General features: G+C 34.5%; 1 protein-coding gene across 1 annotated transcript in view; it reads right to left on the bottom strand.

The window, feature by feature from the left end:
- LOC150105389 (uncharacterized) overlaps positions 1-27,636 on the bottom strand; it is a 243,796-nt gene that overhangs the window by 133,060 nt on the left and 83,100 nt on the right. Inside the window, exons 6-8 of the mRNA XM_090393946.1 lie at positions 9,803-9,908; positions 5,870-5,970; positions 2,423-2,584 (exon numbers count right to left, since the gene is read on the bottom strand). Coding sequence (XP_090250072.1) covers positions 2,423-2,584; positions 5,870-5,970; positions 9,803-9,908 — 369 coding nt within the window. The remainder of the gene's footprint in view (positions 1-2,422; positions 2,585-5,869; positions 5,971-9,802; positions 9,909-27,636) is intronic.

Below are 27,636 nucleotides of genomic sequence, written 5' to 3'. Positions count from 1 at the left end.
TCACCTTTTGAAAAACTAGTCAGCTCTGCTGTTTTCAAAATCGTGGCTCCAGCCAGACGAGCACCCATGATAAGCCCTTCATAAACCTGTACAGCAGTTAAAAGATCTTAGCTATTAAAGCTTAATATTTATCGAAGGTGGCAAATTAAATACGGAAATAGACAACAGAATATCAACCCTTTTATAGTGGCAAGTCAATTGGGCGTGCTCTTCTAGGCAGTTTTCCTGCTTTGCAGGATCAAAAACTTGGCCTCGCTTGTATGAGATCGACTCATACAGGCGAGGCTAGGTTTTTGATTCCTTTGAAGGTTCTTCGTGTCCTAAACAGGATTCGAGTACAGGTATTTCCAACCAAGGGACATTCCGCTAAGGAAATCTCCTTAACAAAATGGGAGAAAAAAAAAAGGGCTACAAAATTACCCAGATAAACTCCAAGGTGGGCAAATAGTGCATTAGGAGAGCCCTGACAAATAAAACTTCTCTGTGTTGGACTATCATATTATTCTATATACTCCCTGAGGATAGATATGACGAAACGGCGATTGCATTGATTAGTTTTAGAACTTGTTTTTGTCTGAATCTGAAGTCTAATCCGTTCAAAGTTATCTGGTTTTTTAAAGGATATCCCATGCATGCTTCGTAGTTGATTATCACCATATGACGCTGGAACTCGTATTTTAATATAAGAAAAATATTCTGTATAGCAGACGTATTATAAATCAAATCAACAGTTTTGAATTATAGAATTCTTCTCTTCCCTCACTTTTTCGGTGCCCAAGAGAATTGACTGAAAATCCATATGCCACTGTAGTGCATAGTAACATAACTGAAATGATTGGGATCTACTTGCTACAGAAAAAGAATGTGGTTAAGCGACCATGCAGATACAAAGTCTGGTTAAAAGAAACTAAACACGTAGTCATTAAAATATTGGTAAATGAGCGAATCAACAATATTTAAAGGTACATGATTCATATCAGGGCTTATCTGTGACTCACACATTTTGACTAAATGTAAGCATTTTGTCAAAATTTGACGTTAATATTTTTAATTTATGTTTACGTCATGTATTGATAAAATGGCAAAAATATTCATAAAACTATAAAATATAAATAAATAAAATAAAAAAGAATACTGTGAATAAATAAAAAGTTAAATGTATAAATATAAATAAATAATGAGATGTTTTATAAGCTCAAAGGTTTGCGTTTGTCCTACACATTGTTATGCTTGCCTAGCCTTAATACAGGCAATGATTCAAGTTTAATTTAATTTTGGTTCGAGAAACTGTACAATGCGTTCCTTTGTAAATAATTTAATGCGAAAACTTTTCAAGGTAATACTTAATTATACAAAGAAAAATTAATCCTATTCGAGGGCAGTTTTATAACACGATATGAAAATTATATGCCACGTCATTATTAACGTGTTTTTCAAAGATTTATGCGTATTATGACCTGTTTTGGTCTCGGGAACCATCTTCCGAGGTCAAATCTCTTCAAAGGACGATGCGATCTGGGCAATCATTCTATTTTCATTCTGTTTTTTTTTTTTGTTTGTTTTTTGTACTAACATTTTTATATTGTACATTACTGGTCCTTTATTTAATTAAATGGCTAATTTTTCCCCATTTCTTTTATGACCCAATTTCATTTCGGCTGCTGTTTGAACTCCTCTTTTTGTTGAACTCTCTCCAAATTTCATTTCCATATAGTAGTGCTGATATTATAAACTCAACCTCTTCTAGTGCTATGGTACTCTAACGCTACAACTATGAAAATTCTACCAATAAAGCAGACATGTTTCTTATGACCTTTGCGTATAACCTCGCTTTATCGTGCGAGTGCTGTCTCTTGCAGTGAAGCTTAAAAGTCAGGATTTCTTGAAAGCTGGCGAATACGCTCCAGATGGCCAGTGAAAATAAATGTGGAACTAATTTCAACACCTTCCTACGAGGGCGGATTTTTTTATATACACCTCTCCGTTTTTATGTCAGCTCAGGAAGTAATAAATTGGGCTGAAGTAGTTTTCGATTATTCCTAAAAGGAGGCTTTCAAGAAATTTGAAATGTTTCAGCAGTCATTATTCTTTAAATCAGAATGACTGCACTAATTATTTGCAAGAATTTTTAAAATCAAAATTTTAAATAGAATTCACAGGACTAATTTCCATGTTCAGGATAAAACTGCTATGAAGATTTTTCCCCCCTCTGCTCCGGATATTGTCACTTAATATACTTTAATTCCTTAGTTTATTTGACATCGAAGTTATAAACTGCATTTCACCTCAACATTTCATTTGTTAAAGCAGTCTTACTTGCTATCAGAAGTTATATTTTTTTAACAGTTTAATGCGAATGATCCAACTGTAAACAAATAAATAGAATTGAGTCGTTTCTGAGTAAATGAATTATAAATCTTACCTGTCCGTTACATAGCAGTAAAACCCTATCAAACATGTAAAATATTTGGCTAGATGGTTGATGGACGGTGACGACTAAAGTTTTGTTCTCTTTTGCAGCGTATTTCTTTAAAGTATCCATCAGAGAATGGGCAGTACTTGAGTCCAAACCTGACGTGGGTTCCTAAAACATAAAATCACTTATATAAACAGCTATACGTGGTGTTTTTTTTTTTTTTTTTGGTTTAGAATATGTTGAATAAAAATCATTTTAAAATATTCTCAGTGGCATCCTTAAAAAAAAGTGTAATTTCAGAATTAATTTTGCTAATACTGAATTCCAATGGAAAAGTGTTGACGAAAAAAATAACGTGGTCGAAATTACGAGCACGCTTCTTCGTAGAATCCGCCCTCTTTCCAAAAGTGCTCTACGGGATTCAATTAAGGTTCATGAATGAGTTGAAGTGTTTAGAATTACAGATGAAACATCTGAAGTTACGACACCAGACCCAGTATAATTGACAATAAACCGCATATATTTACTAGCAAATTTTCCCTTTTAGTGGGTGAAAACCCATGTCAACCTGAATCTATGAGAATGGTAAATTCACCTTCAATCAACGTATTTATATAATATCCTATAAACAAGATGAAATCGATAGAACCGAAGCAGATACAGGAAGATGATTTGATACAAAAAATGGTGCACGCAATTTCCACTGGTATTCATAATCAGTATGAATCAGATAACGGAAGAAAGTGGCTCTACAACTGATAGCAGAATAGAAAATATTAAGCGCAGATGTTTACTTCACTCTACAGATGATAATGATATTACACTTCTTAATAAATCCACTAAAATTTCCAGGATCTCTGTAATTAAATATTCCTGAATAATTTATATTTTGCATGGAAAACATTAAATGCATTCTCAATAGCAAACCTACACACAACAAGAACTTTGCTAGAAATTGTTCTTAAGCGCAATCTTTTAGCAAAAATAGCAAATTAAATATGGTAAAATGTAATAAATAATTATAAGTTGCTACTTGTTTATTTCGAGACATGCAAGTTAAACATACTATATATATATATATATATATATATATATATTGGATAACGGATTCTCACATTTAAGAGAAAACTAAATATAATTTATTACTCCTATGTATTTCGCTCAAAATATCATGAACTTCTTTCATGAAGAAGACAGAAAAACTGGTAACATTTAAATTCTGAATACAAGAACGAATAATAAAGCATGCGTATAATATTAATTTTACTTGTATTCTGAATTTAAATGTTGTTATCAGTTTTTCTGTCTTCTTCCTGAAAGAAGTTCATGATATATTGAGCGAAATACATAGGAGTAATAAATTATATTTAGTTTTCTCTTAAATGTGAGAATCCGTTATTCAAAATATACAAAATAATTATATAATAAGATAATAGCATTCAAATGGCATAAGAAAAGTTCCCCAGTATAATTAGGCCAAACTATTCAGTAAACTGCGAATGTGAGAGTTTGGTTAGAACTAAAACGTATCAAAGGCCAGAAATTACGAATACGAATTTTGAAAAGAGATGGAGTGTAGCAAATGCCATGAATGACAAAATCATGTTAAAAATGGAGATCTTGGAAAGCAATATGTCAGTATTAGCATTCAAGAATGTGTGTAAGTAGAAGTGAACTAAAGTGGTGTGGGAAGGTTGTTAATACATGCGTTTAATACCAGAATGGCAATAAATATGTCCACAGGAACACTAAGATCTAGGTTTAATGATCTAGTCATTATTACTCTTTAGAAGAGAGAAATATAATATCTGACAATGAAAGAGACTCGGCAAATAACAGATTCATTTGGAAAAAAAATGTAGAAAGCATTTTCACTTGGAGGGAATATAAATTATAGTCTTGTTTTTATCTGTTACATAAGGGCGACCAAAGTTTTCTTTACTCACGCTTGTGTATAGGCTAAAACAAAATTATAATTTCTTGTTAAATATATTTCATTTTTATAAAGAAAATTATTGATAGCAAGCCAGTAAGACAGTAAGAAATTAAAATTGATTATGTAATACTAAAACAGTATCCTGTTTTTATTCACAAAACTTGAGCATTTAATGGGGGATGGTAGTACATGCCATGTCATGTCCTTAAATGCCCTGGATTATGAACTTCCTAACTGATCCTGTGCCAGAAAGAAATGAGATTATTAATACGATACATTTCAATTTAATTTAATTTGGTTTTCGTAATTCATTTAATAAAATGGAACTTCAAGCTTTAAATGGGCTATTTGTTTCGGGAAAAAAAAAGAGAGAGAGAAAGAACAACACTGATATGCGTTTCTGAAGCTTTATTGTGTGCGCGCGCGAGAGAGAGAGAGACAGATCTATGATTTGGGAATTCGCGATCATTAACCAGGGAATATGAATTGCGACAAGTGCGTTTAAGTATTTTAACTGTATCTCTTTAAGTATTTAATGTGACATCCGTGCAAGAAATATTATGTAAGTGGACTTGTGCTCTAGAAACTAAATTTTTCAACCCAGTGCAGAACTCCGGGTGGGTGGGATCTCACGGCAGGCAACGAAAATCGTCCATCATCTAAAGAATTTCACGAACAGTGAAATTAGAACTTTGGAAAACCAAAAGGCTATGAACTGAGCCAGCCAGGCTGGCAATATTTTTATTGTAATGAATGGAATATTTCCTAAGCATAACATCAAATTTAGTGAAACGGAGGCTTATATTTATCGGATATAAACTTCATATGATCTCATGATTGCATAACTTCGCTTTCCAACTCTTTGGGTTTCGCTGGAATCCCACTACTGCATGGATGATTGTAAAAGTCTTAAGTAGCAGGTGCCTCTCATTGCCTAGTGTGAGATCACCACCACTCCGTTTATTAGAAACGTGAAGAAGAAAAGTTTCATGTTTGTGAAAGGATTTCCTGGTTATATCCTCTGATCGTGAGCGGATTAAGGATGCTATGGGTTTCCAATCTTTCGTGGGTGATATCCACATAAGAATGTGGATATATCCAGCTCGAAATATAAAACAGTATCTATACGAGAAGTCAACAAAACGTTTAACCAGAGTTTCTTTAATCAATCAATGTACAACATTTACAGACATTAAGTATTGTTACAAAATAGACTAAAAATATAAGGTAAAAATATATATTTGCATGCTATTGTAGAAATAAGAACAATTGTGATTGCAGAACTGAACACTAATGCTGAATGAGTATATTAATCACAAAAAAAGGAAGCATCTATATTAAAGTGACTTCGCAAACATCTTTGCAGTCATAGGGGCACTGCCAATTTTTGCGCTGGAAAATTAACATCCTTCAAAATGACGAAATTTAAAATACAACATTCAGTTTTTATTGGAAATGCAATTTTCGACGTTTAAATTACTATTGAAATCTTAATAAAATTTCTAGATGGTACTTACATCCAACAACATAAGCGTAGGATTCTGAAGCAGTTCACAGGCGATATTAGCCCTTTTCTTTTCACCTCCAGAAAGGCCCCGTTTCAGTATATCACCAATAACTTCGTGAAAGAAAAAGAGAACAGTTGACAGAATTTAGCATAATAACTTATCTAATAATTTCATAAATAATATTTTTTTGCAAATATTGTAATGTACATCTGGCGTCTCTTGAATCAATTAGAAAGAATATACATTTTGAGCCAGAAGAACTTTCTTTCACCGTTGAGTTCTGCAGTTTGCTGATAATGTAATACCAAGTTATAAAACTCAAAGATTTAAGTAAGATTGACAATTTTAGAACGAACAGATGCAAGAGAACTACTGGCAGATATTGTTCCCAAGCTATGGACATACCTATAAAGTACAAGCAAGAATTTCAAAAGAAGGTCATCTGAAAATGTAAATAACTCTTAGTGAACACCGAGAAAGCATGAAACAATCATTAGGATGCATCACAAACATTTTGCAAATGCAGAAGTCATCCAACAATAGAAAAATGTTCTAAATCTTTCTTTCATGGCTTTTGAACCGTATGCACGAGAAAGGAATAGGCAAAAATAGAAATTCTCAAGAATGTCAGCCATGATATAAAAAATTCGAGAGTAGGCAGGCAAAATAAGTAGCCCACTAACGACTAAATGATATTTTTTAGGAAATAACAGCAGTTGCTCTTTACAGCCAGATCAGTTTCATTCTTTGCCAGTGATATTGTGTAATGAATCTGCTTAAACAGAGTAAAATATCATTCCTGATCTTGCTGAAATATTTCAGAAAGAGTTCCCCTCCCCATTTAAAACGAAAGTCTTCAGCTGAAAAAGCCCTAAAAGGTCTTCACTTTTATAAGGGATTTGAATCCCAACTCACTTGTTTCTAACCACTGGGCAAATATCTTTTAGTCCTTGCGACTGCTCTATGAAAGCATGCGTGCGGGAGGGGGGGGGGGAATTCGTAACTAAATATATACGAAGGGGAAATACTAGTCAAGAAGGATAAAGTATCCATACTGTAGTTATTATCAAAATCAAGGCAACGAGATTTGTCACTATGAAACAGTAAAATTACCAGACAGCATGTACACTTACAATAATATTCAAAATCTGCTGCTTATTTTTTTCTTATTTTATTTAACTTCTCATTAGTTTCTTAATACATCATGTAAATCTACTTCGCAGGAATTTACACAATATATCGTGTCGAAAATAAATTCTATCACTGATAAAAATACATTTTTATTAATGATAGGATGGTCAATCACCCTTTTCCTTTCTTACTCTGTGACCACTAGATTTTTGAGACCTTCGTCAAAGGCTCTAAGGGACTTATTGAAATGTGCTTACCATTGGCGCACCCAGGGAGGAGACCAAGGGGAACCTGCCCCCCCCCCCCAAAAAAAAAAGAAAAAGGAAAAAAGACTAGAAAAATTACCAAAAATCTTTTCGTAATTAAAATTCTTTTTTTTTTTAAATTAAGTTGTGTCGTGTCTTCCATTTCTATACTACTTATGAATTAGCGGTCACATAATGCGGGAATACCCTCTCGGGAATCACGGCGTTGTGAACGCAAGACGAAGTAGTGCTCTGGCGATACTTCGTTTGCCCGAGCCGGGCCAGAGATCACGGGTATCATGTATTGACGATCACTGCAGATGCTCAGTCATAGGTCGTATGCAATGCATAGTGTGTATTCTCAAATCGTCTACTCAACTCTCCCCCCCCCCCAAGATTAAATCATGAGTGCTCATCCCCCTCAAGATTAAATCTTGAGAACTCGGTCCCCCTCCAAGATTAAATCCTGAGTGCGTCACTGGTGCTTACCATACATTTGCACCCACAGCGAATATGAAAGTAACCATCACATATATTAACGATATTGTGAGTTGGGGGGGGGGGGCAGCAGTGGACAGAAAACGACTTACAATGATGACGGTATCTGCTGCGTACAGAGACTAAGCGTTAATGTTATACACAATGGAGTGCCGCTTCTTTTGAGCATCATATGGTGTTTGTAAAGTATCAATTAAGCTGACTATAAGGAAAAGAAAACTGGCGTGTTGGAACTTTACAACTATGGATACTATGAATACATATAGTTTCATGCTACCTATCCTCGTAGCATGGCATATCGTGAATTTAAAAAAGAACAGGTTCTTGGACGAATAAGAGTTCTACAGTTCAAGTGGTTTGATGAGTCGACCGGTCCTATTTTATTCAGGTCCACTTCTGTATATGTGCAGGGTCATGCAAAGAGTTAACCACCCGAAGGATTTTTAAGGAATTTATTTTCTCATTGATGATTATAGCTAACGCAGCAGACATTAATACTCCCAATTACATTTCCAGTTTCTCATTCTTACAATTGTGACTGTTGCGAAAATTAAAAGCATCTTTATCGAAGAATTATATCTAGTTCAGCAAAGGAAACGTTTCCTTTTTGAGAAAACATCGATATTCAGGCAATCAAATTTTTAATGTTTTTGCACTTTTGTATTCATAATGATATGAATGAATACTTATATTTCATAAGTGAAAACTGAATGATATATTTTCCAATGATAACATTTCTAGTTATCGAAATGCAAAACTTCGAAATGCGAAGTTTTGCATTTCGCAAGTTAACCCCGAATCAGTACTGTACTGAAATATTAATGGCAGACCATCGTCACGTAGGCACTAAGTAAATACTGGTTCTAGGGCACTTGGTACACATTTGTAATATGTTGAGTTAGGTAAAAATGTGTTGCGTGCCTTTAAATGAAAACAGCTCAAGAATGTCTTTTTTTTTTTTTTCTACTGAGTGGCCATAAGCAAATATATCCAATTACAAACGAGTGATAACTATAATTTTTGCCAAGCCCACCAACAAAGTTCGAGTGTTCCCAGTACAGTGAAAATACTAAATTGCATCCAATAATGGAAACATTTAGCTTTTTTATTTGCACCCCCCCCCCCCTTGCAAGCTTAGCTCTCTGATTGACCACTTTATGGATTTTGTAACATGTATTTACACAAGTACTTAAAATTATATGGTTTATCTAGTCTTTAAGCACGTCCCCAAGGGACCGGGGGAACAAGACGTTCCTCTCGTTATAAAAAAAAGTAAAGTGGTATCTCACTTTACTTAAAGCGCTGCCCACCACTGTTACTATTCCAATAAATAAATAAACAAAGAAACATATAAAATTTTAATGTGTCTTGAACTAAGATACAATTTGCTTATATTTGCAAAAACAGATGTGAAGGTTAACAATATGTTTTCAGTACTGTTTCTATAATTTGAAAAGGTTTCTACTTACTATTTTGTGTAACAAAATAGCGCCTATTTAACAAACTAGCGTAGCACCTATGCCGCGATGACGTGTTTGCTAATTCCTACAAATTCCTTAAAAACGAAGGCAAAAACGTAATATTATGCAATACTCTCAAGAGCTAACTTTGGATGGCACTTTCAGGTAGCATTACCTGCTCAAATTCCGCCAAAATAGTCAGACTGGTTTCTTTCAGAGTTTTCTTTATTTAAAGAGTGGGAAATGTTGGGAATAGAATTTTTTTATTATTATTATTGTGCTATATTTATAATACCGACAGACAGGATTAATTTCTTTCAAGTTTGCATACATCTGAATGAATGAACCAATACGTTTGAAACGGGTCAATTACTATATGTAGTATGCTCACCGTAACGTTAAAGTATAAAACCGTACTTAACGACTGGGAAACAATTCATTCTAATCTCTGCTTTACTGTGATTTCTGAGCAACATGCTTAATAACCGCAAAATCGCATGTTGGAGACGCGTGAGTACTTCTGCTAGACCTGACTTATGCTATATTTATGCATGCACTCAACAGTACTGTCGAGCACTAATTTTGAATATCACGTAACAAAAACTTACTCGTGTCTTGACATCTTCTGAGATCCAGGACATCAATTATATGCTCGACGTGCTCCAGTTTTTCTGCGTATGGCATCGTGTCGGGAAGCCTCAAAAGTGCGGTATACTTCAAAAGAATAAAGAAAGCATTTTCAGTGTATAATTTCAGTACACAGACCGTAGTGAAAATGGTATTCATATTTAACAATACAAAATTATATTTTCATCCGAATTTTAATCTGTAAATTATCTAAATTAAAATTACCGATAAATGGGAAATATGAACAATTTAAAATAGCAATACCTCATTTAAAATAGCAATACCTAATTTAAAATTGCTCAAATTTATAGTACTTATGCTAAATCCTATGGAGCGTAGATTTTCGTTATTGAAGCACCCATGTTAGGTAGTAAGTGATTTTCATTAGCTGGTAAAATTCCTATATTGCTTATTGGCGGCCTGAAGCTGGTTGAAAAAGTGCTGTGTTTCGTGTCTAGAACGGAGGTATCACATATGGAATCTTTGTTGTTTAGTTGCTGCATTCTGTCGATGAAATAGATTCTGTCTAGAAGTAGTGTCACTAACATAAAATCGCTTGGATAGAATAAACGCCCTGTGGACGAATTAATTTCGCGATTTGAAGAACCTAAAAAACCCGTGGAAGTAATCTAAAATTAAATAATTTCCATATAGTACATATTATCAAGAGTCATGCCAATTATTCGAGGTCGCATTTATGTGATTACCCTTGTTGTTGCATGAATAAAAATTCAAATGTAATTCCACTTGTATTGGGTCAAAATTTGGAATCGTCGTAACTCCGGTTCTACGTTGAATTTTATCGGATACACTCGATTTTCTCGACAGATGTGATTAATAGCACCTAGCCTGAATTAACTGGATGTAATGCTTTTAATATGAAGCACTGAATCTAATTAATGAATAAACTAGAAAACTTTGAAAATGGCGAAAAAAACGTCCCTAAATCATTTTTACCGTCTGTCCCCCCCCCCCCCCCCACACACACACTATACTTAGCATTTCTCAAATGATTTCCATGCCATCTCTTCATTTTTAGCCGAAACCGACTAAAATGAAGATGTGCGTGTTCCTTCCTCTGGGTACTTCTGCAGACTGCCTCGTCAATTTTTAAATCACGTTTGCTTATGATCGCCCGATAAATTAAACACAGTCCAACTAAAATGAAGTGGGGATTGGCTTCCTTCCCAAACACCTCTATGAATCGCATCATTCTACTGATTTAATCACATTTACATTAGAATTGTTTTTGCGTTACTCCGGGTGAGAATTTTAGCAGTTGGACTGAAATGAAGTGGAGGCTTATAAAGAAAGGAGGGCAGTACTTTCTTTGCAGACCTCTACAGCATCATCATCATTCCATTAATTTTGACTGATGGAATAAAGTTGTTTCTTACTATTCTTAAAACTCCTTGTCGGTTTCGATGTTAGGTTACGACATTTTACTGTATTCTCTCTGCTTCATACCCTTCACCCAAATAGAGGGTGAGGTTATAAAGCAAAGAGGATACAGTAATAATGCGCAGCTACCGTTACAGTGTCATCATTTACCCGATTTCGACTATCTATTTGTTTACCGGTTTTTTTTTTTTTTATTATTATTTCATCTAAAAATCAGTGATCGCATACAAGACATCATCATCTAAAAAAGAAGTCATGAAATTACTGCAATTTACAATGACTATGGCTACCATTATTGTTTTAACTGTGGATAATAATCTATTCACCTTGGAAATTTGAACCATACCAATAAACTAGTCAGTTTTAAATTAGACGCTAATAAATCGCAGCCAGCCTTCTGCTCTTCTGTACTCGGCTCATTTTTTTTTTTTTTTACTAAGTTTTCATGAAATGAGGAAATGCACGAAATATGTTTCTTGATTATATATAACTTTTTGTGCATTATGCTTTAGGAAAGAATTTATTTTTCTATAATAGTTGCTTAGCATATGTGATCTATACCAAAGTTTATCGTGCATCATTATTTATGCACATTGCCATATTTGTAATTAATACAATTTGTGCCAACCATACAAAAAAATTTTCAAATTTCATTTGAAATTGGAGATGTGGGAAGTTATTTATCGCTTCGATAACTCGCATCAGGGAAGAAGGGTTGGCCACGCAATCCTTCAAAACAAGTAATAATTCAAAAAGGTTATGCATAACATTGTGCCAAAGCTTTAATAACAGATCCCTACAAACAAAGAAAGACACTGACATGAAAGTGAAAAAATAGGGCTAATTAGTAGACGAATGAGTGAATGTGGAACACTCAGCATAAGAATTCCTTGAAAATCCAGAAAAAAGTGGAATGCTGAATTTTCAACATACTATTGTGTATTCTACGGTGTTTCTGGAGGATTTTTTAAAGGAAAACCTCGCATCAAATGGTGAAAAGCAAAAAAGACTTTCTAAAGGATTTGTTCGAAACATAACGAGCAAACACATACGCAAAACTACCCTTATATATTTTTTCTTTTTCTAAAGAAAAACTGCAAGTAAAATTTCTCTTTCAGATTTATATTAGCAGGTCGTTCTTATAAAGGCTGAAAGGGCGGACTTCGTGTTTTGTATAGTTAGACAGCCTCGAATCCAGGACATTTGAAACTGGGACAGGTGACTTACCACTAAGTTATGGACGACCCCCTCTCATGTGCTACTATGGGCCGCACAAACATTCGCGCGATGTACTGACCTGACTTTTATTTTTGGTACCTTTAGGTGTTTGTTACCCAGTGTTCGGCAGCAATTTTTTCCTGCTACGCTGTCATTATGCATATCGTAAGTTTATATTATGGAACTTAGAGAACTTTCTAAAACTTTTCTTTTGTGTCAATAAAACTAATGGAAAGGAGCCAGTAATAATTCTTGGTCATTTAGCTATTTTGGGTTTCCTTTTTCTACACAATTTGTGAGGCCAATTTTTACGAAACAAAAGACATTAGCATTTGACCAAGATCAGCCTGGATACCATACGCTCATTTTTTTCTTATTGCTGTACAATTACTATTTTTAACAACGTAATGGTAACATATTTATCATTTTGTACCATTAAAGGAGCCGAAAAATCTCAGCAAAATAATAATAAACAGAATAAAACGGGAAATTACAAAGACAGCTAGGAAATTAACTAACAGATTTGGAAGTAGCATTTCACGTTTATCATTATGCGAATATTCCTGATGATAATGAGGTTAAACACTTACAATAGTCGAGCCAGACGAAAATAGAGAAAATCAAGATTAGGATACTACGGTTATTTGAGATACGCAATGCAAGGGTTAACTACACATTCACCTTTCTGATATGAATAGCGTTCAGATGAAGACTTACCTCCTCCCTTTCCCCGAAATTCGACTTAATTTTGCTTAAAAGAGACTAGTTTACTGATCCCTTTAGAAGGAGTAAAAGCTGAGCTTCATTACTACTATCTATCTCTCCCTTCCATCTGCTTCAGATGGGTTTGGTCTCCTCCTAATGAGGAGTCACGGCGAAATAATGCAGCCGGCACGCTACTCCTCCGTTGCATCCCTATTGGAGGTATTCATGACTATAGTCCGTGTGTGTGTGTGTTTACGAGGCCCGCTTGCGGGATGAAAAAAACCCCAGCTAAACTGGGGGGGAAAACCCTACTGCCCGCGCCCAAGATCAGCTAACTTGGCTATGGCTGAGGAAGATCCTTGAACTCCTCACGTCACCGACGGGAATCGAACCTAGGACACTCCTTCCCCAGGCATATGGGTGCAAAGTCCACAGCCACTAGGCTAACCGCGCGGACTGGCTGATTACTACTAATAATAATCCGCAATACTAACAGATCTTGGAAGCATGACACGCCCAGATTGGCTTTTTGCAACCACAATGATTTATGATTTCGTAGTTGGTCTTATGTCTAAATATATATTTCTGTGTGTAAATTGCGTGTGTTCTCCTGACTGACTTGCCTGGTTGCAGGCAGTAAACCCACGAAATCTGGATGTGTTTACTAGCATTTTTAATGTAGCCCGTTCGCTATTACATTCCCCAAGGTTGTGTATATTACGTCTGTGAAGTAGGGAAGGCATAACTTTAGCATGTGTTGTCTTATTTCATTAATCTCCGGTGATTTTATTGCTTCACTATATGAGTGGCTCCTGTTTCGGTTCCATTAGCATAAAAGGCTCTGCTGGCTTCGTGAAAAAAGTATTTTAAAAAGCTAATTTAGAAGGTAGTTGCTCTGTATTAGATGTTTTATGATAACCCAGATAAGTAGTGAGCATAAGCTATTTGATAGCGTATGCTCACTACTTATATGGGTTATCATCGAGCTCTGAAAAAAGCGCGAGACCACAAATGTCACCGTGAGTTCAGTTATCAAATGGAAATATTTACAAACACCTTTTATTGTAGTGTGCGACTCTTAAGTGTCCAAATAATACCATCATGAGCTAGCGAAACGTTGGCTTCTGGAATTTGTTCTGATTAAAGTTTTTATTAACACTCGGGAGGTCGAATCTGATCTGACAGATGCATGCTAATTGTTAACATGAATATTCTTTAACCTATCTATTGTATAAGTTGAAGGTAATGAGTAGCTGCGCGTGAGTATATTATGAGTGCTATTTCGCTTTTTTGTTGCTGTCAGTTTGGTTTAACACATGTTGTGCAAAGATTTGTGACATTTGACCTGCGGAAGTCGCGGCAGATCTGACAGATACTTGCTTATTTTGTAACAAAAATTTTTATTCTTTATATTTCTTTGTTTCGATAATTTCTAGATTGTAACTGAAAATAAATAAACCATCATGTATTACTGAAATAGAGAGCCAAAGGCTTATTTTTATCATACATATCCTCTAGGAGATGTGCTTTACATTATATAGAAAATACTAAGGAAAGTCATCTGTAGCTTGTTCCACCTTTGCAACGAGTTGCCCAAAGTTGCACTACTTATGCTTGTTTCCGTCGAAACTTTTAGTTTCTATATTTTCGACACGAAACTCTTGTAGTTTCTATATTCGGTTATGAAATAATGTTGGATTCAAATATTCACTTAATTTGTACCATCAAGTATTATATTTGCAGTGTGTTCTTTTTTTCTTTTTTTTTGCATTTTAGCACCTACTAGTAATGAATGTATCTCTCAGATATACTTCGTCCTACACTACAAAATTACGACCTCCCCCCCCCACGTAAAATTCAGATATAAATGTGGCTAACCAGCAAAATTAGATGGGGAAAATAGTATGAGGGTAGTTTGCCTCTATAATGCATCTGCCCTCAATTAAATTACTCGAATAATGTGAAATCAGTTGTGTTGGTAAAAATCAATTAGTATTTCTAGGTTAGTAAGTGTAGTATTGATCAATCTTTTCGAAATTCAAAGACATTTTCCCAGTAATTATTAAGTGATGCTTCCATGAAGTCGAAGGACTGATCGCGGGAAGTCATTTTACATCATACATCTACGTATTTGTCTTGTTATTACATTATTCTTCTGGCGAGCACGTATTCCGCAGCTTTAAATATTGTCTCATCTTTCGGTTTTGCGTTGCAGTCTTTAGTTTTCCGCTGACATCCGGATGCATTCACTTGTGGCGTTTCCCAAATCGCTGTAAATGATATCCGTTTAGGTGATAGATGATGTTCATTGCGCATTGTGAGACCATTACCACCTCACATATTGGAGACGGCTTTAAAACATACATACGATGTAGTCTCTAGCCCACTCACGGTATTAATACGCTATATGTGATTGGAATTAGCATAAAACATACTTAAAATGATACCGAATATATTAAAAGAAAGATTGAAAAATACAAGTTTTTTTTCTTTTTTTCTAAAGACATTGGCCAACTTCGGAACTATATAATTTGAGATCCATGATTTTGTTGTGAACTGTATTTTGTCTTTCGTTATAATGTAATTTTTAAGGTTTTACTGTTGGGAAAACATTTTGAATCTTTTTTCAACCCTGATCGGGCAGGAATGACAAGTCGATATAAACCTTTTACCCCTTTGTAGTATAAGATAACCAATATGTTCGTTACCAATTGGAGGTAGAATTATAAACTTTGGAAACATATAGCTCTAAGACCTTTTTATGATTTAATAATTGCCATAATTTGAATTTTCAATAATTAAAAAGCAAGCCCATTTATGTGTTGCCAAAAATATAAGCAAGAAGATGAGTTGTAGACTTGATGGCTAAGTTGATTAATAAGAATAAGGTTCTTGGGCTATTCTTAGTTCATCCAAGTTTCTAAATGTACTATATGTTTCTAAGCTTTCACGGGTTGAATTATCGTAAAAAATAATTGTTGACTAGTCGGAAAAGGTCTGATAATTATAGCTTCGGTGATAATTACAGCTACAGAAATGCAATTTGTATTGACTAATTTATCTGCATAGATCATCGTTGCTAAATAACCGGCTACTTCAAATAACCTTATGAATAGCTGGAGAACCAGTGGAGCGTGTTCTTATTTCCGCACTGACCTAGTGACCTCAAAGTTGTTTACAGAATAGATACTTTTCTTATTTTTAGCAATTTTATCTGGAAACGTGTTATTACTATTCTTCACTAACATGACCTGTTCTATACCAACAATCTCTAACGCAATTAAGGAATCATAAACAAGAAATGGCACTTCACAACAAGAATATCTTTTGAATGAAAGACCCACATATATCAAACTGCAAGAGCCAGATTATAAAATTTTGCGTCCATGGAACTCATTTTGATTTGCTAAAAGGAACAAAGTATCACAAAGGAATGAAAAAAATCGCCATTTACACGGAACTTTTAGAGCAATCAGGTTGAGGCCCGCTTTCCGCACATTCGCTTTGACAGCCGATTGCCACGGTACTGTAAACTGGTAATATAGGCAAGCTAGCCGGTAGGTCAAACAAGATACAGTTCGTGGGATACTGCGATTGGTTCCTAAATATCTATTAAATCAGTGTTAACCAAAAAAATTTTTAATATTAATGTTTCAGTGAATTCGTAAAATATTTGCTGGCGCGTGTCCTTTTAAGTAGTCTTTGCTGTTGCACTTAAAATTCCAAAAGATGAACTGCATCAAGTTTGCAAACGGAAGAAGGGCGAAACTTCTCACGTCAGAAGCGATAAACAGATTCGTGTTCAACATTAGAAATAACGACATCAACGCCGCTTTCCCATAGTTCGTACGAATAAACATGAACATTTTTAAGAAAACTTCAGAACTTAAAAATCACACCGGACGATGAAATTCACCCGCCGCCTAAAAATTAAAATTAATAATTCAAAAACTACAAAATATAAAAACGTGTAGTTTTCCAAAGTTTAATATTCTACTTTCATCACCTATTAGGAAAATGCAAAAAAAAATTAATGTATGCAATTATAGAGATATAATAGCACCTTATAGGCGCTATTATATCTCTAAAACCTGAAAATACCGGTAGTAAAATATGAAGAAGCTCATTAGGATAGTAACATTTCATCATCTTTTACGAACATAAACTCTTGATGCATTTTATGTCTCCCACATGAAAGTCCGTAAAGCCTCTAGCACATCAGCAATTGTGTCGGGCTAAGGAATTTTTTTTTTTTTTCACATTGTATTTATTTTTACATGGTCTTGAAACCTCGCATTTAGAGACGAAACACGAAACTTTTTCAAACTATTTCAGGTCTCTACAAATAAGCTAGACAGCGGTCTCACACGTGTCGATGAAATTCATCACCCATCTAACAATGATCACAAACAACCATGTCCAGGCTGGAATTCGAACTCGCAGCATTCGAACTCATTTCAAAATGAGTGCGTTAGCCAGTCGGCAAGCCAGGTGAAACAAATTTGAATACAACAGTTTGACTCATTCGTCAGTTTTCTTACATTCACTAAATATTGCAAGCAGGAAAATAAACAAATTCATAAACAGCAGGAAAAATGAAAAAAATTATTAATATAAACATATATCTGATGAAATTGCATTTCGGAAACTATTCGGAATATATATATATATATACAGTATATTTTATAGCTTTTTTTCAGGGGGGGGGCCTCCGGTATCAGCCAAGTTGTTACTCACGTTAGCCATTAACTGAATTTGAATGAATTCCTCTAAAATCATCACTGAGGATGATTACGTTCGGTTGTCCTTTTCTTTTTATAATAGTTCCAAACCAAGCGAAGAGTTCAGTGGTAAGGTGATGCAAGCCTTATCCATTTAACTGAGCCCACGAGGTATGTGTGGTTAATTGTGCATGCATCTTCGTTCTCTTCTCTAGCTACTTTTGTCAGTGAATTACCGAAACGAAAAATTCTGCCATCATTGGATTAGACCAATACGATCCCAGTTGAAAAGCCTTTATCAATGATTCACACATCCTTGATCGGAACCGATATTTTTTAAGCTTAAAATATTTCTGACGAAACGATCCCTCTCAAAACATAAAATAATCCAATAGCACTGTAAAGAACTTTTACAAATGGAAAAAATCAACCGACATAAAATGTAGTAATTGCTATTAACTATGTAAAAAAGCAATTTCGTTATAACATTGTTTATTACTCTGCTTAACTAATCGTAAGTTTATCACTATTCTGTTCCAAATGTTAAGTAATTTTATTGACTTAATATTTCACTGATTCATTCAGATATGACATTGTTATTCTTTTCTATGCTATCTGAGAAGAAATGTTCTATTATAGTCTTCTGTTTTGTTTTTTCTTCCTGCTCTTATGTTGTATAACTATGATATTTCTAGAGTTATTTATTTCTGACTGGTATTTAATCACTTGCTTTAGTATACTTACTCCTTTAAGAGAACTTATCTTTCTAAACACGTTCATTCTAGGTAGCACCAGTTCTGCAGAATCATTATTTTTTTATTTATGCAGTTAAGTACTTTTTTGTTGGATTAATTGTTTGAGCCACTTTTGGAAGAGGACTTCGACAAAGTGCAATGGAATAGCGATTAAAACCTCACTTAATTTGAGAAGCACTTATGAAAATTCATTACGTCCTAGGGTAGGTAATGGGCTTCGTTTAAAGGTCATTTTTTTCTCTCCTTTTTTTTTTTTATGATAAGCAGTGTTTGGGATGCCATTAATGACGAAAGAGGTAAAATTATTATTTGCATACGATCTACCAATCTGCACAAAGGGCTACAGCGGAAATCAGATAAACAGAGTTGCTTACATAAAGTTATAGATTTAGCATTACCAGCAAGAGAAGCATGTTATGGGTTTTGGATAAGACAATGGAGGCTCTATCCATCAATCAAGTCCAGACTTGGTATGCGAAGCCTTCAAGATGAATGAAATTTGAACGTTTAGGAAGTATATTTTTGCAAGATGCCCAAGAACATATAATATGACCATTGTTTCTTTAATGGTGCGAACGTGTTTGCTTTGGGTAATTCCACAAAATATGAAAGATTCTGACCATCAGAAGAACCTTTATCAGGCTCAGCAAAAACAAAGGGATAAACAAACTTTAGAGGTCCACAATGGCAAAGCCAAGGACAAAAATCTGTAAGCGATAAGAAAGAATCGGAAACCTTAATTCAACTGATCAAAGAGTTTATCTTGTTGGAACAATGGAATGATGATCACGAAGATTTTACTAGGAAAAAAAAAATTAACAATATAGCACTACAGAGTAGTACCATAAGTGACATTACCTCTTCAGCCAGATTGAGGCCGACATGAAGTAAGATTTTATGCTCTGATTATTACGCCGAATTCTCAGTTAGTGACGGGCAGCATCGGCAAAATTTGCAGAACAATCCACAAGTATTGTTTTTCCAGTTCCAGAATTCTTTCATTTCAATGAAAGAAATAAGAAATGAATGCCATCATTCGACATAATGCACAACTGGAAATTGCAATAAAGACTGCTTAACTCAATACGAAAAGATGAACAATGGATGAAATATAAATAACTGTACGTTCCCTTAAGTCTCAATTAGATTTCAAACATATCCTTTTAATTTTAAATGCATTTTCCACTGTTTATACTGCTCTTCAATTCAAAAGGTCTTTTATGAAGAAAAACTGCCCCTGTTACTCTTATCGAACTATGATGATAAGTCAGATTGAATATGACATTTCCTTCCTAAAGATATATTTCTCCTTGAAGATCTTTTGCTGTAATCGCAGTGTAAAAACCTTCACTGACCTTGACCTTGTGAAGAGTGTCTCGAGAGACCAGTTTGTTACGTAAAAGTGGGGGTTGGCATTACGGCTAAGCACGTTTGTCCTCGAAAACTGGGTGTATTATAGCGCTAATCTTTGGTAAAACCATTAAGGTCATTTTTCAATTAAGAATATTTAATCGGTGCTTAATTTGAGTTGCAGAAAACTTCTCCAAGATCACGCAACGAGGCTAATAACAAATGTTTCTGCTTATGTGAAATAATGGCTTCAACCCTTCGTTTCCATGCGTAAGAATATTTCATATATAAACCAATGATATAATCTTTACAGAATATAACTACACTTGACCAATTCACAACGAGACCAAGTCCGGCATTGTTGTAATGCCGGACTTAAGATCTAAATAGCTATTGTAGCCAAGGAAACTGGTGTTAGACTAATTCAGTAAGCTAGGAGTGCTTGTTTAACCTGCCCAGTATTCATTTAATAGAAAGGTACGTCTACTAAACATAGCTGACTATATTTAGAACTGCAATTATCAACATTTCTGCAAACTTTTCTTGCCAAAATGCATCTGAAGAGATAGTTGGCATTTTTGTTTTTCTAAAAGCGTTATTGATAGTTGTGGAAATTTGTGCAAAGCTGTTTTGTAACAAAGCAACGAGGAATGGAAATTTAGATTAAAGGAAATTTCCTTCAGTTGTGCAATTGTCTACTGTAGTTTAGTGGTAATTTGTAAACAGATAAATATGTTCAATTCATTTATTGGAAAACTTACGAAATATTTGACATTAACCAGTGAAAAAAAATCGACTTTCATATTTTCGGTTTAATGGCACCATAATTAATGATTCTTAAGTTAATGACATCTTGACAAAAAACATTATGCTTCAACGATTAAAAAATACCTGATTGCGCCCATCTGAAAGCAGCTCGCACACACACATAAGTTCACACATAATTATTATATTCATATTATTAGTAAAATAACAAATGTTTAAAAAGGCAGAAAGCACTGTGTTGAACACAGAGATCAAATGTAATGGCGCTTATCATGCAGCTACTATTATTTGCCTCTGATTACAGAGCGAGTTTACTATTATTATGAAAACCATAATATATGTACTGACTTCATTATTAGGTGAAGGGATATAAAACACCGTTTTCAACATAGATAATAAGCTCAGTTCTTAATATGTCATGCAATTTTAGGGAAGGCAGCATATTAAATATGGAAATGAATACATCTAGTGTAGTAGGGAACTAGGGAAAAATCAGCAAAATATAGGGGTATAAAAGACGGTACACAGATCATTTGGTATTCCCGAAGAAAAAAAAATAGGAGAGAGAGAACAGATGACAAGATATCCATTTTGAAAATGACGAACAAGTCAAAGCAGAAACGAATGAATGGTCCCAAAAACGACCTGAAGTTTAATACGATGACATTGAAAAACTTGTTACTCTGGCGGTGGAGAAAATGTGTTGAAAGGGAAGGAGATTATGTTGAGAAATAATAAAAATAATCCCCTCACGAGCTGTCCTTATTGGCTTTTGTACCCATAATTTGAAGATAAGTTGGTTTGTCTTATGCCTAAATATATAATTGCTTGTGTGAATCGCATATGTTCTCGTGGCCGGTTTTTCCTGTTTTGCGGGATGAAAAATCCGATTTTCTCCGTGGGAAGGGGGAACCTTCATCTCAGCATGAGAGCAGCTTACTCATCTTTCGTCGAAAAGCTTTGATAAAAGTCCTTCTCGTCCATATGGAAATCGAATCCAGGATTTTTTATCCAAACAAAAAGCTTCATGAAACGTTTTTTTTTTTTTTTTTTTTTTTTTAAAAAAAAAGACTTTTTCTCTAAATATTATCAGTTTGTTTCATTCGCTATCCGCTCTGGTTAACTGAAAGGAAAAAGATGTTTAAACAAATCGATGAGTAAGACCATTTCTTCCCTCCTCCAACACACTGGCCAAGTTTTACATGAAGCATCTTTTCTGCCGGTACTACTCATACCCGCCTTTAGTTGAAATATGTTGTAATACATTTGCTGTTTGGCCCAAGCATCAATATATTTTCCACTTTTCTTGGATAATAAAACATCATCTTCATATTAAAATGATCGCCGAGATCGAGTCCAGCAAATGGATATCCTCATTACGAGAGCACCTCATGATTCTTTAAGCTTATTGATCTATTACAAGTCGACCTTTGCTGATATTCACCTAAATTCTCACCACTTCTAAAAATTTGGTGTATTCAAAATTTTGGAGTGCATAAGATCTGCTCTTTCAATAGCCAAATTGAAGAATTAAATGGCATTATAATTGAGAAGTTCTACAATAGTTATCCAGTTATAATTCATATGGCATCCTTCTAAATATGTAGCCTTGTTACTGTTGTTGCAAGCAGAAGGAATATATTTGAATTTCAGTGGAGTCGAGATTCTTATATCTTCAGTCTGCTTGGAACAAATATCCAAAATCAATCCTTAAAAAAAGAAATGAGATGATAACATCAACTTATGTACTTCCTTCTCTCTTGTCAAAATCCCCTACATAAGCTACAATCGTGGGCTAGAGTTTCTATCAGTCTATCAAATTCTGTTCTTGTAAGCTCGGTTACTTCGAGCATACAGTAGACAGAAAAGGTTGGAAGACGTGGAAGTATTTTTATGATCTCCTCGCTCACCAACATTTCTAAATTTACAGAAGGTAAATTGATATGAATTATATCAAGTTTTTACAATCACATCTCGCCATTCATTAATCACAAGAGAAAATAAAATGTTATAAAATAATTATCCGTCTTTGCTGTTACAAACATGAACAATTCTTCAAAGGAAACAGCTGTGAAGTAGCACCAGTTTCAATAAGAACAACCTTATACTCAATCATTTCCTGAGAGTTTTATGAAGCGCACCTGGAGGTACTGAAAATTAGATGCTGCTTCTTGGGCGGCGTGTAATTTGTGATACTGTTCTTGATTCTGTTATTTCGCTAATGGCAATTTTCAGTAGCGACATTTTTTTTTTGTTATTTTAATGAATTATTTCCAAATTCTAGTAAAATTAGGTATATGAAATCCTTACGAAAATTTGTCGACCCATCTTAGTTTTCGTTTCATATTTGAAAGAAAAAAAAATTGGCAAACGTTTCGAAAAGGTACAAAGTAATAACTCCACGCTGACTAGAACTTAAATATTTTTTAAATGTTCCCTCAATCTAATTTATAAAGCCTGATCATTTTACAGGCAGTTCGAAGCAGTTGTATTAATTCTCTCTTGTTAAATGGATAATGAACAATATCGTGTCAGCACATTGTGTCAAAACTTTTTTGTTGAATTGCAGTGGGAGTGAATGATGTCGCTATATCAGAATGCGCTTACGAAACGCACCACCGTCATTTCCTTACCTTGTTTTACATATGGGATTTCTTTTTAAGAATCCATTGCACAAAAACTAGAATGACATCAGTATCAGAGAAGCTAAATATAACTTCAAGCAGCAACATTAGTTGCAGCAATCTGTCTCTCCGTGCTCCTTAAAATTAGTAAATGACCTTGAACAGAGCAAGTAAAAGTAATTTGTCATCTTCGGTTTTTCATGTTTTGCATTACAATGAGTTTATTTCGTAATAAGGAATGCATAAAAATAGCCTAGTTTAGTGCTGCGTCTTATCTGTTTGGATCACCTACCTGGTGATTCTGTTCCTATATTTGCATTCGCAAACGAACGCGACAGCACTTCTCGGTGGGGAATAACAAACACTTGAGGTTGCATTCAGCCCTCGGAACAATTTCAAAACAAAAATCCATTATTTACTGGAGAGAGAAAATCTTAAAAGGTAATATTTTGGCGATTAAATATTTTATAAAAGAAATATAAAATAAAATTACTTTCTCACTAAAATAAAAAATGTATACTTGGGCTAAGAACATCCAGAGATTGGTAGTTACGGACCTTTTATGGCATTCGCCATGGAGTTCTCTGAGTGATCAGTGGGGCAATATCAGGTATTAAGGTACTTTAAAGCACGATCTTCGATACATGCATTGATACAAATTAATTCCTAGTCTAATATCTTAACTACGATACAGCAATATTTTATTTCGTTAAAGGATTGCTATCGTTATTATGACCCCATTGTAAAGGTCTCTTCGATCTGATCATCTGAACACATGGCTTTTATATTAAATAAGCCATGCGTTCACTGTTCCTTTAAAACGTGGTCTGCTTGCTGCATTCTTAATTAGTATTATTAGTTCATGAATACTTTGAAAGTCATTTGTGGATACCAGCTAAGTGCTGTAATTGAACATCGTCGTTGGCTTGGAAGGGGGGGGGGTCAATAAGCTCTCAAAAGCACTGCAAGTTATTCTTCGCACTACCGAAGTTGAGAAACTGAAAATTTATTCTAGCGTGCATAAAATACGCGTGAAAGTGTGTCATTCAGAATATTCCGCTATAAACAGCAGTAGTAATGATGAACTGTTTTTAGTATGCATATAGTTAATGATCACTTATAAGTGAAACGAACTGATTCTTCTGTTACAGGAAATTTTAACTCTCTTTTTTTTAACTTAATATTCTTAACTTGACTATTAATCTACTTGCTTATTCATTCTCCTTCATAATGAAACACCCTTACATATAAGGATGGAATTCCGCACTAATTTACATTTACCTAGTATTATTTTGTCGTACAATAATTTTAACCCGAGTAATAATGAAAGAAGCGCCCTCTCGTTAATAGCAGTGAGAAATGGGAGAAATGTAATTTAAAAAAAAATCCGAGTAGAATTTTTTGATTTTGTGAAACCGGACACACTTTTCAGTTCTTGTGAAGTATTTATCAGAATGCTGAATAAATAAATAACAGCATGCTTAGTCCTATAAGTCCAAGTGAAGACCTGTTGTAGTCTACTAGGGGAAAAGGGTTGCTACCCGCTGAGTTTATGCGTGATATATACAGAAATGTATAACATGGAAAATATCTTTTTACTGAACTGTGGGACGATTAAATGATTTCTGCTATTTTTATGTACCGTGGAATTGCAAATAACGAGTTCTCTAATTTGCAGTAGGAAAAGAAGGGAGAAAAAAGGTTATGATATTGCTGGAAGGCAAATCGGAATCTTCCCTTGATTCGTAGGTCAAGGGAGGGTTCTGAATTTGACAGCATTTCATAGAGGAAAACGGTATGCAGATAAATCTTCCAAGGTGGTTTTGGTGTCTGGGAATAACCATAAACGCAGTGAGCATAAGCATACAGGTTTTTGTACGTCCGTTGATTTACGATGCACCCTTCCAGTCGCCCAGAAGAAAGTAATGAGATAAAGTGCTTGACCGTATCTGCCACGTGTTCTCGTGTCTCTGCGCTATTGTGAATCGGGCTGAGGTTTACTGTCGCAGTGGCAACTCACTTATTCAATGCCTATTTTGTCATAGGAGACACGTCTCCAGAACTTGTTGCCACCCCTAACACGGTGGGTGTCCCAGTACAGCGATTCAAAGTCTATTTCAAGGACATGCAAGGTTATGGATTAAAAAAAAAAAAGTTGGAAAAACAAAAAGAAACAGGCGGCAAACAGATAAAGGTCATTGAAAACGTACCGATGTTCAACATCAATCATCATTATGACAAGAAGTTACACTGAAACCTCACTATATAAACATCACACACACACACACACACACACACACACACACAGAGAGAGAGAGAGAGAGAGTGACCGAGACCTATTAAATCTGTAGTTGCCAAAACCATTGTTTTCCTATTTTTCTGTATAAGATGACAGCTGCGTAATTTCGTATCCTTTTTGGATTGGAATGTTTCTTTACATGCTTATGCAGTGCAGCTATAATTTTTCGCTTCTTTCCCTATTAGTCTCAAGACAGACGATGAATAATGGAAGATTCCGTCTACGTGGTTTTCGTGGTTTTGATGGCCTTTTAAAATATATGATTACGCTCCGTTCAGCTTGATTTTCTTGCTGATAACAATCGGTGAAAAAAAAACAACAACTTCCAAATTAGAAGTTAAAACAGCGGGACTAATTCAGCTTCGGTAATTGCGTGCAATTATTAGCTTATAAAATTGCTTAATAAATTTCTTTGGGTCTATTTATGTGTTGATTTTATTGGTGGGAGGGATTAAATTACATGTTGGATTTTCATATGGGCATTACTATCGGTAATTTAATAGCACTTATTTCACATTTAATAAATTAATGTTTCAGGTCAGCTTCTTATGATAAACTGCCACAGAAATTATGTTTAGACCGTTAGGAATGGCACTCATAATATAACGCATGAGATCACACTATATAATCGCTGTCCCCTATATAATCGATCACACTATATAATCGCTGCCGATGGAGACAGGTTTAGCTGACCGAAATGTTAGTAGATATTACGTAACGTTCTGCATTAAAAAGGACAACAACTTAAACCTTAGCCTTCTGTAAAATAATAATAATAATAAAATAAAACATTTCAAAAATTAAAATAAATTAAAATCTTTAGCTCACTGTTGATGGTCTAAGTTTTTTTTTTAATTATACGTGTTAATTACTTTTACTTAATCCATAAATCCTGCTTTAAAAGGTTAACATGGAACATTTTCAATCCATTTCGGGCCTCCAATAACCAGTGTTTAGTCTCCCGCTTAAGAACGCTTACAAATATCTACAACCATAGCGAAATTGAAAGTAGTTATTGGTTAAACAGAGGGTACGTGACCACTCTACTAACCATGCCATCTACAAACCTAAAAGCCGAGAGATCTTTGGAAACGGGTGTGTTTAGAGGCTCGTTTCAGAAACTTGGTAACACAAAGTTATCTTTGATTTGTGTGTATAGCTCTGAATTTGATTATTTACTCAATCACACTGTAAGTCGGTTTCTGATGTAAAATAAGTTTTCGGAACGAAAACTGCTTTGTGTGGATTTTCGCTCAAGTAAGGATTTTATTTATTGAATTATATTTCAATCCAAGTGCTCTGTTATCAAAATGGATAAAAGTACACTATTATTGATTTCTATTATCAACACTGGTAATAGCACTCCTCTGTTAACGGTTTTACAGTTCTAAAACTCAATCATATACAATTATTGTCAAATTACAAACCTTCCTGGTTTGTAATTAGAAAATAGAAATGTCCCACTCAAAAGATACCTTCTTTCTAAAGTAATCCGGAATAATCGTAATATTAGGTCTCATGACACTACTTTGAAAACCAAACATTTGTAATGAAATTCATGCCCATTTATTAAAATATAAAATAACTTCTATTAAATCCATATTTCGATTTCTCTAAAAGTAATCTTAATTCCTACTAAGAAGATTTCCGGAAAAAATTTCTCATTCTACGAGCATTCCTTTTATCCTTAGGGACAAGGTGTACATTATGATAAGTTTCAGGTTATATTTCATTTGAGGATATCTTATTTAATCAAAGTAAAAATGTATTGCATCACAATATCAATAAAAGCCATTAATCATATTTGTTTTAAAAAATACCCACTAAACAGTTTGTAAACAGGTTATTTTGATCTAACCTGATTCACAGATCTTCACCCGAATAACACTAAAAAGCAATCGTATTATTTCTATACATATATCAATCCAATACTGGAGTTACAGAACCATAGCACATTAGTGCTGTATGCCAACTTAA

The sequence above is a fragment of the Typopeltis vanoorti genome, chromosome 6 (genome assembly GCF_054136105.1).
Source record: "Typopeltis vanoorti isolate ZY-2024b chromosome 6, IOZ_Tvanoo_1.0, whole genome shotgun sequence".
Taxonomy (NCBI): domain Eukaryota; kingdom Metazoa; phylum Arthropoda; class Arachnida; order Uropygi; family Thelyphonidae; genus Typopeltis; species Typopeltis vanoorti.
This window is presented reverse-complemented; position numbering and strand designations above follow the sequence as displayed.